The 16,487-nt window shown below is 32.3% G+C and overlaps 1 protein-coding gene across 1 annotated transcript in view; it reads left to right on the forward strand.

The window, feature by feature from the left end:
- The window catches only part of Atrnl1 (attractin like 1), a 694,860-nt gene that overhangs the window by 102,019 nt on the left and 576,354 nt on the right, over positions 1-16,487 (forward strand). Inside the window, exon 9 of the mRNA XM_026389193.2 lies at positions 922-1,105. Coding sequence (XP_026244978.2) covers positions 922-1,105 — 184 coding nt within the window. The remainder of the gene's footprint in view (positions 1-921; positions 1,106-16,487) is intronic.

Genomic DNA, 16,487 nt, shown 5'->3' on the forward strand with positions numbered 1-16,487 from the left:
TAGAGAATTTACTACACAGATGCTAGAAGGGCTAAGGATACCCAAGGCAGTGGGATCACCTGGAAATCTAGAAGCTGAAATACAGCAAGGCTGGAGCCTGTGATCACATCAGCTCCTGAGCTACTGCAAGTGCCACTTTTGTCCCTAAGCTGGAAATACCCCTACTCAGTGTTATGAAGCCAACACTGCCATTACTTCTATTTGCCATCTGTCTCTTATTGCTTCTAGAGACATAAGAAGAAGATGTTTCTTCCTTTGTCTTCTAATCTCTTATTGTTACTTAAATTGGTGGATCCTAACAATAACACAGTTGTCAAGAGCCTTGGAAATTTAGTTTTAGGACCAGCATTGGTTGAAAATTTGCTGAGTAAATTTTAGTTAAAGACAGTTGTCATATAATTTTTATTTTTGTAATATTAGTGACTAATTAAAAGTTAGTCACATAATAGGCTCTCATAAAATACTTGCTAAATAGTTTATTTAGGCTTATATTTGAATCCGAAAATGTGTAGAAGAATAAAGATGCAATTTATGATAATGTTTTCAAATGTGACAAATTTCCCTTTTCTCTTGCACACAGAAATTCGGATTTTCAGTATTTCAGAGTATAAATTTTTCTACCGAAGGACAAGTGTTACTCAGCTTTAGTGTTACTTAGTATCTAATGTAGCACTTAGCACATTTTTAATACATTTCATGACTATTAAGTAATACTAAATAACTATTAAGTATGCAGTATTTACTCATAAAAATGTGTCATTAAAACTAACTTGTTGATTAGTATAATACTAATACTAAATGACTATTAAGTATACAGTATTTACTAATAAAAATGTGTCACTAAAACTAACTTGTTGACAGTTTTGGTGATATATGAATTGTATTTTTAAACACCTATGGTTTATTTTCTTTCCATTATAGCGTCAAACACTTGGCTTGTTCCAGAAACAAAAGGCGCTATTGTGCAAGGTGGATATGGGCATACAAGTGTGTATGATGAGATAACTAAGTCCATTTATGTTCATGGAGGCTATAAAGCATTGCCAGGCAACAAATATGGATTGGTAGATGACCTTTATAAGTATGAAGTTAACCCTAAGACTTGGTGAGTAGATGGGGCAGAAGCATGGTAAGGAGAAGATTTGGTATTTGTTGTGTTTCATATTTGTGTTGTGGTGGCATGTACCAAATATTTTCACAGAAATCTTGGATTTTTTTCCATATTTATACCAACTAACAACATGTTATTATGTATCAATAACATAAAATACATAAATAACTCTTCTGTGTAGCCATCATTTATATAAATGATTCACTTTAAGATGATTTCTAATCCCACAGAAATACCATTTTGCGTGCATTACTTATACTGATAAGTGCTTATATCATGTTAATTTTAGATGAGGAATTTTATTTAACACTGTAACTGAGCTCTGATAGAATTTTTCCTAGGATTTGTTCTTCTTTGAACTCATATTTTATTGATATTCGCAAATTTAAAAATATTTCTTCTGTTTCATCATCTAATTTCCTCTGAAGTAAAAAGCTTATGATATTTGGTTCAATTTTCCTTTTTTGTTGTTATCAACAATGCTGCAATATATGTCTTCTGTTCTTCCTGTGACCGTGTGCAATAGTTTCTTTAGGGTATACACTGAAAAGTGAAATTGTTGTGTCTGAGGGTATTAACACCCTCAACTTGACTGCATGTTGCTGAATTACTTTTCAGGTGATTGTGGTAATGTATACTTCCAACAACAGGGTATGAGTGTCTTTGTGTCTTCATGTTGTCACCAATACAACTATCAGGATTTTTACTTTTGTCAATGTGGTAGGTATGAGTAATATCTTACTGATATTGTAATGTGCATTTCTCCAATTACTGCTATGAATAGTGTTATTTTATGTAGTCATTTGATTCTTGTTTAATAAATTGCCTATTTATATATAGCATTTTCTTTATGTTTGAAATATTGTTAATTTATTTTTCATTTATTGATTTTATGAGTATACAAACTTTAATATAGAATTTATTATAGAATTATTGTATTTATTTCCCTTTGTAAAATCTGGGAAATGAATATTTTAAGACAGAATACATTCTTTTGAACTTCTAGCATAAAATTACTTTATATGTTTAAAGGAAGAACAGTTTTCCACTAAGCTGTGATTTCTTCTGCTACCTCTACTTTCAAAAATATACCTAGATTTCTACATTCTTTGAAAAAAATAAATAGGATTATTAGACTTTTTCTTTTGGGAAATAAATAAGAGTTTCTCAGACATGACAGAAGATATCAAGCTACAGATTGAAGAATTCTGTGGAAACCAAGGGAATAAGTACAAAGAAACTTAAGAGATATCATGGTAAAGCTGCTGAAAACAGGAAGAAAAAAATTTAAAAGCAGCTAGAGGGGAAAAGGCATGTTCCCTCTCTTAGGGACAATACTAACAACTGATTTCTTAACTGAAAGCATGAAATCAAGAAGGCATGATATTTTTAGATGGTTGAAAGAAAATAATCACCAGCCTATAATTATACCCAGTGAAATATACTTTTAAAAAATAAGTGAGATAAAAACATTTTTAGAAAACAAGAACCTAGAGAATTTGAGTATAGCTGATTGGGAGTAAAGGAAATAATAAATAAAGTAAATGCTATTGAAGTAGAAGAAAAATAGTCCTAGATAATTGATAGAATATAGAGAAATAAAAAGCATAAATTTAAATAATTATTTTACAAAAGTCTGATAATAATAGAAGCTCAAATACACATATAATTCAAATGCATGAAAATGACGGCATGTATTTCAGGAAGAGAGATGAGTGGGTGTGAAAACCTCAAATCCTCATATAACATGGGAATTGATAAACTAATATTACATATTAATAGGTAAGGGTTTGAGATTTTATTATTAAGTAACAACCAGCATAAAAGGGCATCTTTGTATATCTAGCAAGGGAATAGATGGGAAAATGAGGATGGTGACCAGTTCTCCCTGGAATTGGAAGAAGGCAAGAAAGACATGGAAAAGGAACAGTAGGTGTGTCAACTAGGATTTCCTGAGATGGTGCATTTAACTACAGAGCACTTGATGACTACATATAGATGTGAGGAAATCAAAGTTTACTAAAGTGAGAGAATGATATTCCAATTAAAGGCCAACAGGTTTTGAACTGAATATAAAAACAAAATCTAGTCATCTGTTTCCTAGAAAAGATTGAAATAAAGATATTTAGAAAAGTTGAAAATAAAAGGATAGAAGGAAGATATGTCTTCTAATAATCAAACAAAAGAAAATTGGCACAGCTGTGCTAAAATGAGACAAGTACGAATTTGAGCCAAGTGTCTCCCTGGAACATATAATAATTCTGAATTTAGGTAGACCTTATAATACAATGTTAAAATTAATAAAGTAAAAGTTGACAGAATAAAACAGAACAAATCATAGTACAATATTTTTAATCCAGTTCCCTTGGTAATTGACACAAGATCAGTAGATTGAAAAAACAAAAATATCAAAGGTTGAGTAGCACAACTAACAGTTTGGTTTTGATATTTTAGAGCATAGAACTATATAATTGCAGCATACACATTGTTTCTAAGTACTTATGGAAGTTTTCCAAAATTTACCATATGCTGGGTTTAAACGCAAGTCTCAACAGATTAAAAAGAATTGAAAACCTACTGAGTAACATATCACAGTGAAATGAACCCAAAAGTGAGTTCTTGGTGATTATACACAAAAAAATCAGAAAAACCTTAATATAAAAATTAATAAACTCCTTAGGAATAATTGGTCAAGGAATAATTAGAAGATATTTTGTACAGAATGATAACACATTAAAATATATGTGATTTAGGGAATAAGAGAGAGAGAGTTATACCTTTTGAGTGTATTTATTAGAAAATGCTTTTAAAAGCCTGAAAATCAGTAGTCCAAAGCATCTTTTTATGAAGCTACATAAAGAATAGCAGAGTAAGGATAAAGAAAATAAAGATAGGAAAAGGAAAGGAATATGAGATTAGATCACAAATTAATGAAGTAGAATGATGTAGACAATCCATAAAGTCACCAGTAATCACCAAATATGTTGGTTGGTAAAGAGTAATACAATAAATAATATAAAATAAACAAATTCCACACAGAACCTAAAAACAAAGATGTCACTCAAATAACATGTCAGGATTGAAAAGGGTCATTGCTAAAGGTTGTGTAGACATTGGAAGTTAAGAAGAGCATATGATTAGCAGATGTAAGACAGTAAATTTAAAAAATCAGATGAATCATGACAAATTTCTATGAAAAACAAAATTTTCCAGAATGACACATGAAAAGATAGAAATTGGAGTAATTTCATATCAATGAAATAGTCTGTAATTGAAATTCTTGCTTCAAAGAAAGTAAACAATCATACATATAAACAAAAACAAAACAAAATGAGAAACCTTCCAGGCCTAGATCACTTCATGGGTGAAGTTTCCTTGGTAATTAAGATATTAAAGGAATAGAGAAGTAAAGTCCTATAATATTTTTAAATGATGTAGAAAAATATTTAGGTAAATTTAACATGTTTTCATGACACAAATTGTAGTGAACTAGAGGAGAAGCAAATAATTCACATGATAAAAGATGCACTCTAACACAAAAACTATTGCAAATGTTCAGTGAAATGTTGAAAGCTTTTTCTTTTGGTTGGAGAAGAAGATGAGGGTTTTTGAATAAAACACCAGTTTTATTCAACATTGTATTAGAGTTTCTAGGCAATGCAAAAAAGCATTTAAAGTAAAATATGATATCATACATACGGAATATGAGCAATAGGTTGTTGCATAAAAGATCAATATAAAAAATTAACAAAATGTAATTGTGTATACTAGGAATAATTTTAAAGCAATATAACGTATGTTGCCATTAGAAAACATTAACAACTTAAGGAACAAATCTAAAGATGTATATGAAGGATCTTTACAGAAACAAAACTATAAGCCTGTATTGTGAGAAATTAAAGAAGAACTAAATAAATGGAGACTACATTTTGATAATTGTTTGAAAAATCTCAATATTACAGAGATATAAATTCTGCCCAAATGGATCTGTAGGTTTAATATAATCCTAATAAAATTTTAGCAGATAATTTTCCTTTGTAAACTAACATACTGATTCTAAAATTTATCTGAAAATGCGTAGGGCCAACTATAGTTAAAACAAATTCTAAAAGATCAAACATGGAAGACTTCTATCAAATCTCATACAATATAAGATTATTATTGTAAAAATAGGAAAATAGACACATGTACATTTATGGACATTTGATCTTTGACAAAGTTGGCACTGTGGAGCAGTTTTTTCAATAATTTGATCTGGGCCAATTGAATGTACAATTGGAAAAGGTGAATATTGGGCTCTCCCTCACAGCATACACAGAAATCAATGTCAGACCAATTATGGATCTCAATGTGGAAGATAGTTAGTATTCTAGAAGGTTCAAAGGCAAGTATATTCATTTCAATAGGTAAAAAAAAATTAAAAATGATTCGAGTAGTGGTATTCATAAAGAAAAATAATAGCATGAACAATATTTATATATCTAAAATCATCACTAAGAAGATAAAAATGCAGGTCACAGTTTGGGATCTATTTAGAAATGTATAATGTCAGCAAAGGACTGTCATCTTGAAAATGTAGAGAAGTACTACAGATCAATGGGAAAATATAAGAAAACTCAATAAAGAAATGGACAAGAGATTTGAACAGATATGTCACAAAAAAGCTGTCCATGTGGTCAAAATACATACTATAAGGTACTCAACCTTATTAGTTGAGTTGTTGAAATTGAAGTCTGTGTTTGATTTGACTTCTCAAATTTAACATAGTATGCTACAAATTTATGATAATTTGACAAAGAGGGTCATTTTCAGTATATAATGACCAAATACATTTTTATTGCCACTTTTGGAAAAGAATCAAGACATTAAAGTTCAGGATACAAGTCATTGCTGCCACCTCAATTCCTCAGGGGTAGTTAGGTCTGATTTCTTCACAATTAAAGACTAAAAGAATGAACATTCTTATTGCTGCAAGGGTTTAGATTCCAAGGTCATTGTAGACAGGATTTTGTAACCTTGTTAAATGAGACATCTCATAACATTTTTGCATGTATAGAATTTACAATTGACCACTTACGTCGTCCTAATTCCTCTATGCCAAGGTTTACTCTGATAACAGAGACCTCAGATTTTCTTGGCCTATTGTGTAGGTAGGTCTTCTCCTCTATTGTGTGTGTGTTTTTTTAACTCTGTGAAAAACCTCAAGTTTTAATAAATAAGGAATGTTTTAAATATTATTATTTACAACTGGCAGCTTTATTATTATTATCAACTTTTTAAAATAAAAAATTTCAACTATGTTTTTAAAGATAATAAAAGGATAAGTAATGAACATAAGGATAATGCCTCTGTGGTACTATATTAGATCTGTACTTTTAAAAAGTCTTTGAATTACATATACATAAAAATATTTTCATAAGGAGGCTATTCATAGTTATATGAAATTAACTATTCTGGCTTTAATTTGATATAATAGGAGTTATTTTTACATTGAATTATTCAAAGCCAATCAAATTATTGAACTTTTGTGATTTTTCTAAGAAATTTAGCTGTCAGAAGTTTCATGAAGTGATATAGAACAATTTTATGAATATGTTATTAGTTAAATCACATTTCACTAAATCCTGATGAATATGCTATCCATTCTTTCTTATTTCTCTGCTTAGTGAGTATCTGAAGTGTTTTAAATAAAAATTTTATTGATTCTTTGTCAAACTCTATATTGGAAGTAATCCTAATATATTCTTAGTAAGAGATTGATAATATAAAATTTTATAGTACATATTTATGTGGGAAGTAATAGAAATACACAAGGATACACCCACATGTTAAAAAATAGTACATCAGGGAGATTTATTAAAATTAGTACAAAATGTTTATACAGACAAGAAAGACTGTTATATGTATAAACATCATGATAGTTTCTGATTTTTGGAGTGCCTAGTTAAAATCACAAATTTATAAATTGATAATTTAAAAAACTCTATAGATTTACTTTTATCAAGTGATTTAAAATCTATAGTACTTTTTTCCTACTTTATTGTATAAATTGATAACTATTACATATAAAAGAGTATATGAATATATGTATACACAGACACACACACACACACACACACACAAACGTATTTAACAGTTTTAGAACCACAAGAAAATGAACACTGCCCACCTAAGCCAATAAAAAGGACATTAGGACACCCTGGAAGCCCTTATGTGTCCCTCCATGGTGACACTCCCACCATTATCCCAAAGAGAGGTAACCATTATTTTAATATTGGGTTGATTACTTCTTTTTTATTATAGACTTTAAAAATTCTCCATATGTATATTTGCAAACAATCCAATTAATTTGCCTGTTTTTGAATTTTTCATGTATTGGTTAACATTACACTTTCTTCAGAGACTTTTAAAAGTATATTTTATGTTTTGGAGATATGTTGTAATGATGAGAAGCAGATAATAAAAATAGAGCAAAATGTATTTTATATGGTAATAAGTGCTATGGAGGAAAAAGAAAGTATGGAAAGAGAATAAGAAGTTTCAGGTTGTTGCATTTAAAGAATGGCCAGAGAAGACCTCATTGAGAAGACATTTGAGTAGAATTTGCATGGGGTTAGTGAGTGAGCCATACCTATGGAGGTCAGGTGTCCTAGGAAGAGGGATATCTAGTACAACAGCTTTGAGAATAGGAAGGTTCTTGTCATCTGTAACAGTAAGGGGCCAGTATAGCTGGTGTAGAAAAATATCTTAAAGTAGAGTGAGAGAAGTGGTAGGAAATGACCTTAGGTAATTGGGAACCTACTATGTTGGGTCTTGGTGGTCCTTATAAGGCTTTTATTTTGACATGGTGTGTTTAGTCAGCTTTTTGTTGCTGTGATCAAAACAACTGACATGAACAATTTAGAGGAGGAAAAATTTATTTTGGGATCTTGGTTTCAAAGTTTCAGTCTCTGACTGTATTTCTTTGGGCCAAGGTGAGGGCATAGTGGAGGACAACATCCAGAAAGGAGAGGGAGAGAAAGAGAGGAAAGGGAAGGAAAGGTGACAAAATACAATCCCTGTGGTCATGACCCCAGTGACCTACCTCTTCCATTTATGCTCCACCTGCTTATAATTACTGCCAAGTAATACATTCAAATTACGAATCTATCAAGTATATAATCCACCAGTTAGATTACAGCTCTCATTATATAATCATTTCACCTCTGAACACTGCTACATTGGGTATCATGTCTTTAATATTTGAGTTTTTTGGGAAACACTTTATATCTAAACCACAGCACATGGGTGACCACCAAAGGTTCTGAGCAGAGGTATGACATTGTCTGATTTAGGTTTGGGCTGGAGCATTCTGGCTGCTGTGTTGTGATTGTAGGTTTGGGCTATAGCATTCTGGCTGTTGTGTTGTGATTTTGATGTAAAAGCAGAAGCAGCAAGATGATTTAGGAGGATTGTAATAATATAAGAAAGAGATGGTGGTATCTGGGATCAAGGAGGCAATGGGAGGGCGATGAGAGTTGGTTGATGGAACCAACATGGGTTGGATACACTAAGGGGTTGTATATGGAGCAGATGAGAAAGAAAGGAGTGAGAGATGAATATAACCAAAAGAATGGAATTGTGGTTAATTCAGATTTCAAAACAAAGGGAAAGGTTAGAAGCTCAGTTTTATTTATATATACATTTTTCCACATATTTTGTTGGTGCATTATAATTATACATAATGGTGGGATTTGTTGTTACATATTTGTACATATAAAAATATAACAATATAACTTGGCCAATATCATTCCCCCTTTCCTTCCCTCTTCCCTTTCTCTGGTTTCTTTACTCTCCTGGTCTCCTGTCAGGTTTCATGGGATTCCTTCAATTCCAGCTTTCTTTGCTTTTTCCTCTTTATCTTCTCCATGTGAGAGAAACATGTAACCCTTGATATTTCTTAGTGTGGCTTATTTTGTTTAATTTAATGGTCTCAAGTTCCAGCCATTTACCTGCAAATGACATAATTTTATTCTTCTTTATGGTTAAATAAAACTCCACATGTGTATCTATACTACATTTTCTTTATCTATTCATCTGCTGATGGACACCTAGGCTGATTCCATTGTTTGGCTATTGTGAAATGTGGTATAAACATGAATATGCATGTGTCACTATAGTATGATGGCTTTAATTCTTTGGGATAAATACCAAGGAGTGGTGCACTGGGTCACGTGGCGGTTCCATTCCTAGTTAGAAGCTCAGTTTTGGACACATTTAATTTACAATGTTTGTTATGCATCCTAGAAGGTATATTAAATAGTCATCTGGATTCAGCAGTTTCAGAATCCGAACACACTAATTTTCTTGTCAGAGATGAGAAATAACTAGAAAAGGACACTGAGAATGAACCATTAATTATTTAGCAAGAAAACCTGGAGAGTGTTCTATTTGAGGCCAGTAGCATTTCAAAAGAGAATGAAATTATCAGAAGCTATTGATAGGCAAAGTAATAAAGGTTGAGAATCTCTAATCCAAAATCCAAATTTTGAAACTTTTGGAGCACCAATGTGATATTACAAGTAGAAAATTCCTCAACTGATCCATGAGACAGTTCACTCTCAAAACTCAGGCACATTAAGAATATTGTGTAGAATTCCCAGTGGCTTGGAAAGCTGAGGCAGGAGGATCACATTCAAAGCCAGTCTCAGCAACTTAGGGTGCCCCTCTCTCGAAATAAAAAGTAACAAGTGCTGGGGATGTGGTTCATTGGTTAAGCACCCTGGGTTCAGTATGAAATAATCATTTAGGAGGCAGAGTGAATGGGTTAGGGAAATGTAGGGTTGTTGGCAGATTGTTGCCCCATATGAAAAACCCTACCATTTGAACATAGATCCTTTTACTAATTTCTGTTTTTCCGTGGTTGGGTATTGAATTTTTGTCAACTTTTGCAATCTTGAACAGTTATAGTATAAACGTTTTTATTTAGTCTTTATTTTTTTTTAACACCAGTGCCTCTAAGCTATTTACTTAGGAGTATAAACCCTTGGTCAACTAAGCATGTTGAATGAGGACAGTGAGTACTCCCAGAACATTTATAGAAAATGTTCTTTAGTGGTGTGCAGTACCAATAATTATTTTGTAGAATAATTTCTAGTTGGTTGGGTTTTGTATGCTGTTTTAAATGAAATATTTTTAGCTTCCTAAGTTTATAGTAACAAGTTACTACAAACTTTGTGGCTTAAAACGACAGAAATTTACCATCTATTTCTAGAGGCCAAAAGTGTTAAATCAAGTTATCAGCAGGGCCATGCTCCTTCAAAGGCTCTACAGGAAAGCTCTTTGCTTTTTCCCGCATGTGGTGGATGCCAGAAAATCCTGAACTTTCTCTGATTGTAGCTGCCACATTCTAGTCTTAGCTTCTGTCTAAACATGGTTTTTTTTTATGAGGACACCAGTCCACCAGTCACTGGATTTAGGACACATTAACCTAGTAGTAAATTAATGTGACCTCATTTTTATCTAACTAATACATGATCTCATTTTAACTTGATAATATCTGCAAAGATTCTCTTTCCAAGAGAGGCCACATACAGGTGTGAATTTTGAGGGAATACCATTTATTCTACCAGGACAGTATCTTTTTATTTCTTTTTTCTGCTTGTGACTTGATAGAAGTGCGGTTTCCCCTTAGGTTTTGATATTTTGTTCCTTGCCAGGTTTTCATATTTATTCCTGATCCAAGATTGTATCCAAGATTATGACATATCTTTTTAGGTTTCTTTAATCTGGAACAATCTTAGTCATTTGTTTGAAGAATGCACCCAATTTGGCTTTGATGTTTCCTCCTGATTTCATCCAAATTTTGCATTTTTCATAGGAATACCAAAATGTTGTGTTCTCCTTTCATGACTTACAAAGTTAAATTTTCTTTTGAAAAAAATCTTTTTTTATTAAGATAAAATTTGTATAATATAAAATTCTAAATTTTAAAGAGTGCATTTTAAAGAGCACAATTCAGTGGTTTCTAGTATGTTCATAGTGTACAACCATTGTCTAATTCCAGAATAAATCCATCACCTCCAAAAGAAACTTTGTATCTCCCTAATCTCCCTCTCTCCATGTCCTGGCAACCATTACTGTACTTTCTGTATCTCTATGTACTTGTCTGTTCTGGATATTTCATATATATGGAATTATACCAAATGTGGCCTTTTGTGTCTGGCTTCTTTCTCTTGATGTAATAATTTCAGATTTCATGTATGTTGTAGCATTTATCAGCTTTACTTCTGGTTTGTGGCATATGTTTTTATATGTCTTGTCTTAATTTTCATTTATATCAAAGTATTTTTTAATATTCTTGGTGTTTCTTCCCCACCCCCCATAGTGGGGATAGAACCCAGGGCCTTGCACATGCTAGGCAAGCCTTATATCACTGAGATACATCCACAGTTACTCTGATATCCTTGTGATTCAAAATAATCTTTGATTATTTTGAAATGTGTTATTTCATTTCTGTATATTCGTGAATTTCTCAAATAATTTTCAGCTTTTGAGTTCTAATTTTATTTAATTGTAGTTAGCATACTCTGTATGATTTTAGTCCTTTCAAATTTATTGAGGTTTGTTTTGTGACCTAGCATGTGGTCTATATTAGAGAATGTTCTTTGTGTACTTGAGAAGAATATGTATTTTCATGTTGGCCATCTAGTATTCCATATTTTTTGTATATCTAGTTCATTTATGGTATCATTGAAGTCTTTTATATCCTTGTTTATTTTATTATGATTTCATTCATTTTATAAGTTAGATTTTAATGTCTGCTCCTATAGTTAATATATCTGTTCTCACAAATCCTGTTGGTATTTGCTTCATATATTTTGGGGCTCTATTTGTTAGGACAAACTAAAAATGTTGGTATGTTTTCTTGAAGAAATTTAATTGTTATAAACATTTATTATAGTCTAGAAACATGTTTAATGTCTATTTTGTTTGATGTTATTATAGGGATTCTTGTTTGTTGTCAACATATCTTTTGTATCTTTTTACTTTTATTATCTCTTTCAACTTAAATTTTGTTCAATGTAGAATGTATAGTTCAAACCTACTTTTTTTGTTTTCTCCTAATCTTTTTTTAATTTATGTATTTAATGCTATAAATTTAATGTTATATTTGACATAGTTGATTTATATCTGTCATTTTATTTATTTTTTGGTTTGAATCTCTGTACCTTCCTCTATCCTTATAAATCTTAGATTTGGTCTATGTTATTCCATAATTCTTGGATGCTGTGTTCATGATTTCTTACCATCTTCACTGTGTGGTCAACTTTATTGTCTGAGGTTCTGTCTTCCAAGTGATCTAGTCTGTTGGTGATGCTTTCTATTATGTGTTTTATTTGGTTTATTGTTTCCTTCATTTCAAAGATTTCTGTTTTTTTTTTCTTTTCAGAATCTCTATCTCTTTCTTGAAGTAATCTTTTGCTACCTGTATTTGCGCTTATCTCTTTGTTGTGTGGTAAATGGTTGCCTGTATTTTCTCTCTTATCTCTTTGTTGGAGTGATCAATTTTTTCATGTATTTGCTCTCTTAAGTCATTCTTTAATTCGCAGATCATTTTAATTGTGTACATTCTGAACATCTTCTATGACATTTTATCTATTCTGCTGTCAGTGGATTCTATCACTGTAGTATCTTGGTTTGTTTGGGGCACTTCCCTCCCTTATTTTTTCATGTTGTCTGTGTGCTTTCCTCTCTTGCAGTGTGGTCCTGAGGTATTGAAGTTTCTACCCTATAATCTTGTAATGTCCCTGCAGGTTACCAATAACTTTATTTAAAGGGGAAATCAATGTTTATACCCAATTCAATTTTACCAATATGTAGCCATAAATCAATTAGCTTCTATTTAGACATTTACAGTTTTGTCACTATAAACAGAAATGATGAGTTTGATTATCTTTCACCACATAGCCAGTAGGTTTGCATAAGGGTTTACAGTTTATAATGGTGGACAGAGAGAGAATGGGGAGAGGGGTAGGTTGTGATATTTATGAAGTAGGATGTGAGAATATAGATGTATTAGATTATAGGACGAGTGAAAGGGAAATCAAAAGAAGTTGGCTATTAGCAAGAGAAAAGGAGAGAGGTAACCCCATGCAAGGCTTCCTATTGCCTCTGCAACAGGTTGATGTCTGTTAGCATACCTAGAAGGGATACTTCTTGTGCACCTGGACCCACAGGGACCTTGGTGATGGTCTTCCAAGTCCTGGTTGTTGTCCTGAGATGGAAGCAGCCAAGTCTCTAGTTAGTGACTGCAGTAGCATCAAACCTATAGGTACCTTGATGTAAGGCTTCCAGGCCCCAGTTGATGTCCCAAGATGGAAGCTGCCCCAAATAAAGATGGCAGAGTTGGCAACAGCGGTAACCCAAGATGGCAGTGGAGGTATCCCAAGATGGAGGCAACCCCTTTTAGAGATGGGCTGGAAGGATGATCTAGTGTGATGTCTTTGGGTGGCCTATTCCATGATGCCACAGGTGTGCGGTGCTGCAATGGGCAGCTGCCTCCTAATGAGTTTGGTTATCATTATGTCCCCTGGTGGAGATTACCACGAGGGAAGGGCTATGGTGGTGGTTACAATGTCTCAAGATGAAGTCAGTTTGGGTGAAGCCGCCTATTGGTGGATAGGGAACTATAGCACCATGTTCCTCTCTGAGCGGGTAGTGCGGGTATTCCAGTCTTGGCCCATTTTATTTATTTTTTACTTGCCTCATGTTCTTTTGTTGCTCTATTTCTTTGCTGCTTTTTAGCATTAAGGAAATTATTTATAAGTTAAACATTTTAATTTTTAAAAAGCTTCTTTTCTAGTATTGGTTGTAGGGCTTACCATATATATATCTTAATCCATCAGAATATACTTCAAGTTTATATTAACTTTATTCTAGTGAGAGATAGAGATACTACTTTTGTAGGAGTTTATTCTTTCTTCCATCTTCCTTGGTGGTATTGTTGTTATATATATATATAACATGAATACATGTTACAAACTCAACTATGTGTTGTGACTTATCTTTTAAAGAAGCTAAAAATACAAGGAAAACAAGTGTATATTTAAAGGTTTTTTTTTTAATGTCAACTATAAACAGAAATGATGAGTTTGGTTATCTTTTACCATATAGCCAGTAGATTTGCATAAGGGTTTACAGTTTCTAATGGTGGACAGAGAGAGAATAGGGAGAGGGGTAGATTGTGATGTGAGAATATAGAAGTATTAGATTATAGGAAGAGTGAAAGGGAAATCATTGTTATTGAATAATTTTGTGTAGTAGTTTTTTTTCTTTTTTTTCTTTTTTTCCGTGTGTATGAATGAGTGTGCTGTGGATTGAACCTAGAACCTCGTGTATGCAAAGTATACTATCTTGAGGTATCCTGAGGTTTTGGTATTATTTCTTTACTTCAGAGGAGCTTTTATTCAGTTTACCTCTTTGTGAAATATATTTCTATATCTTTTAGCCCTCAACAATCCAATTACATATGTATTTTTCTTATATAAATTGCTTTTCAAATTTATTAGAAAAAGATAGTTGGAGAAATATGCATTTGTAATTTGGTTTATAGTTGCCTTAGCTAGCATTCTAGGTTTAAATAATTATAAGACTGAATAAACTTCATTTTGTATCTTGTAAGGTTGATCTACCAACAAATTTGTTAGTTTTTGTCAATATGGCAGTGTCTTTATTTTTTAGTCACATTTGAAAGACACTTTTGTGTATGCAAGATTCTTGGTTGACATTTTTTTTAAAAATTCAGTACTTTGAATATGTCATTCCATTGTTTTCAGGCCTTTATTGTTTCTGATTAGAAGTCAGTTGTTGCCAGGTATGGTGGAGCATGTCTGTAATCCCATTGGCTTAGAAGGCTGATGCAGGAAGATCGTGAGTTCAAACCCAGCCTCAGCAAAAGAGAGGAGCTAAGCACCTCAGTGAGACCTTGTCTCTAAATAATACAAAATAGGGCTGGGGATATGGTTCAGTGGTTGAATGCCCCTGAGTTCAATCCCCAGTAACACCCACTGCCAGCAAAAAAAAAAAAAAAAAAAAAAAAGTCAGCTGTTCATCTCATTAGGGTTCCCTTGTGTGCATAGTCAGTTTTCTCTGCTGATTTCAGGAATTTTCTCTTACAACATTTTACCATTATGTATTTGAGTATGGATTTTTATGTCTTTTTTTTCTACTTGGAGTTTGCTTAGTTTCTTGAATGTGTGGATTAAAGTTTTTCATGAAATTTTGAAGTTGTCAGCCATTATTATTTTTAAATTTTTTTGTTAACACGTATTGATTGTATATTAATGAAGTTCCATGTGATATTCCAGAATATGCATACAGCATAGATCAAATACAGCCTTTTCCCACATCCAAACTTCTAGTAATCATTGTTTTCTACTCAGCTCAACTTTTTTTTAACCTTTACACAGGAGAGATACTGACACTTCTCTTTATGTGCCTGACTTATTTCACTTAACATAATATTCTCTACTTCCATTCATTTTGCTGTAAATGACGGGATTTTATTCTTCTTCATGGATGAATAATACCTAATTGTGTGTATATACCAAGTTTCCTTTATCTGTTCATTCATTGATGGCTATGAGGGTGACTCCATGTCTTAGCTATTGTAACTGGAGTTGCAATAAATATGGGCTTGCAGATATTGCTTAGGTATGTTGATTTCATGTCCTTTCTGTATATATGGAGATGTGAAATAGTTGGATCATATAGTAGATCTATTTTTAGTTTTTTTGGAGCCTCCATACTGTTCTCCATAATGGTCATACTCACTTACATTCCCACTAACAGTGGTTGAGAATTTCTTTTTCTGCACATCTTTGTCAGCATTTGTTATGCTTTGTTTTGAAAACAACAACAATAACAACAACAAAACTTTTCAACTTTCTTCTCCCTCTCCTCTGTATTGGTATTCCCATCAGAACAGTGTATTTAATGGTGTTCTACATTTTTTAGAGGTTCTGTTCATTTTCCTCTCTGTTCTTAATATTGTACAATCTATTGATCTATCTTCAAATTTACTGATTCTTCTGCCTGCTGATGGGAGTGTCAATCACTCCTCTAATAAAATTTTCAATTTCAATTATTATATTTTGCAGTTCAAAAATTTCCATTTTTTCTTAATTTTGACATAATATGATACTTTATAAGACATTGTCATATTTTTACTCTTTAAACACTGTTTTATTTATCTGTAAGAGCTTATTTCTAATAAGTACTTTGAAGTTTTCAAATGCAATTTGTCTTGCCTACTTTTCCTTTACTATTATGGGTCACACTTTTCTGTTTCTTTGTATATTGTAATTTTTCCTGAAACCCAGGTATTTTAGATAAC

This window comes from Urocitellus parryii, chromosome 5 (assembly GCF_045843805.1).
Source record: "Urocitellus parryii isolate mUroPar1 chromosome 5, mUroPar1.hap1, whole genome shotgun sequence".
NCBI classification, from domain to species: domain Eukaryota; kingdom Metazoa; phylum Chordata; class Mammalia; order Rodentia; family Sciuridae; genus Urocitellus; species Urocitellus parryii.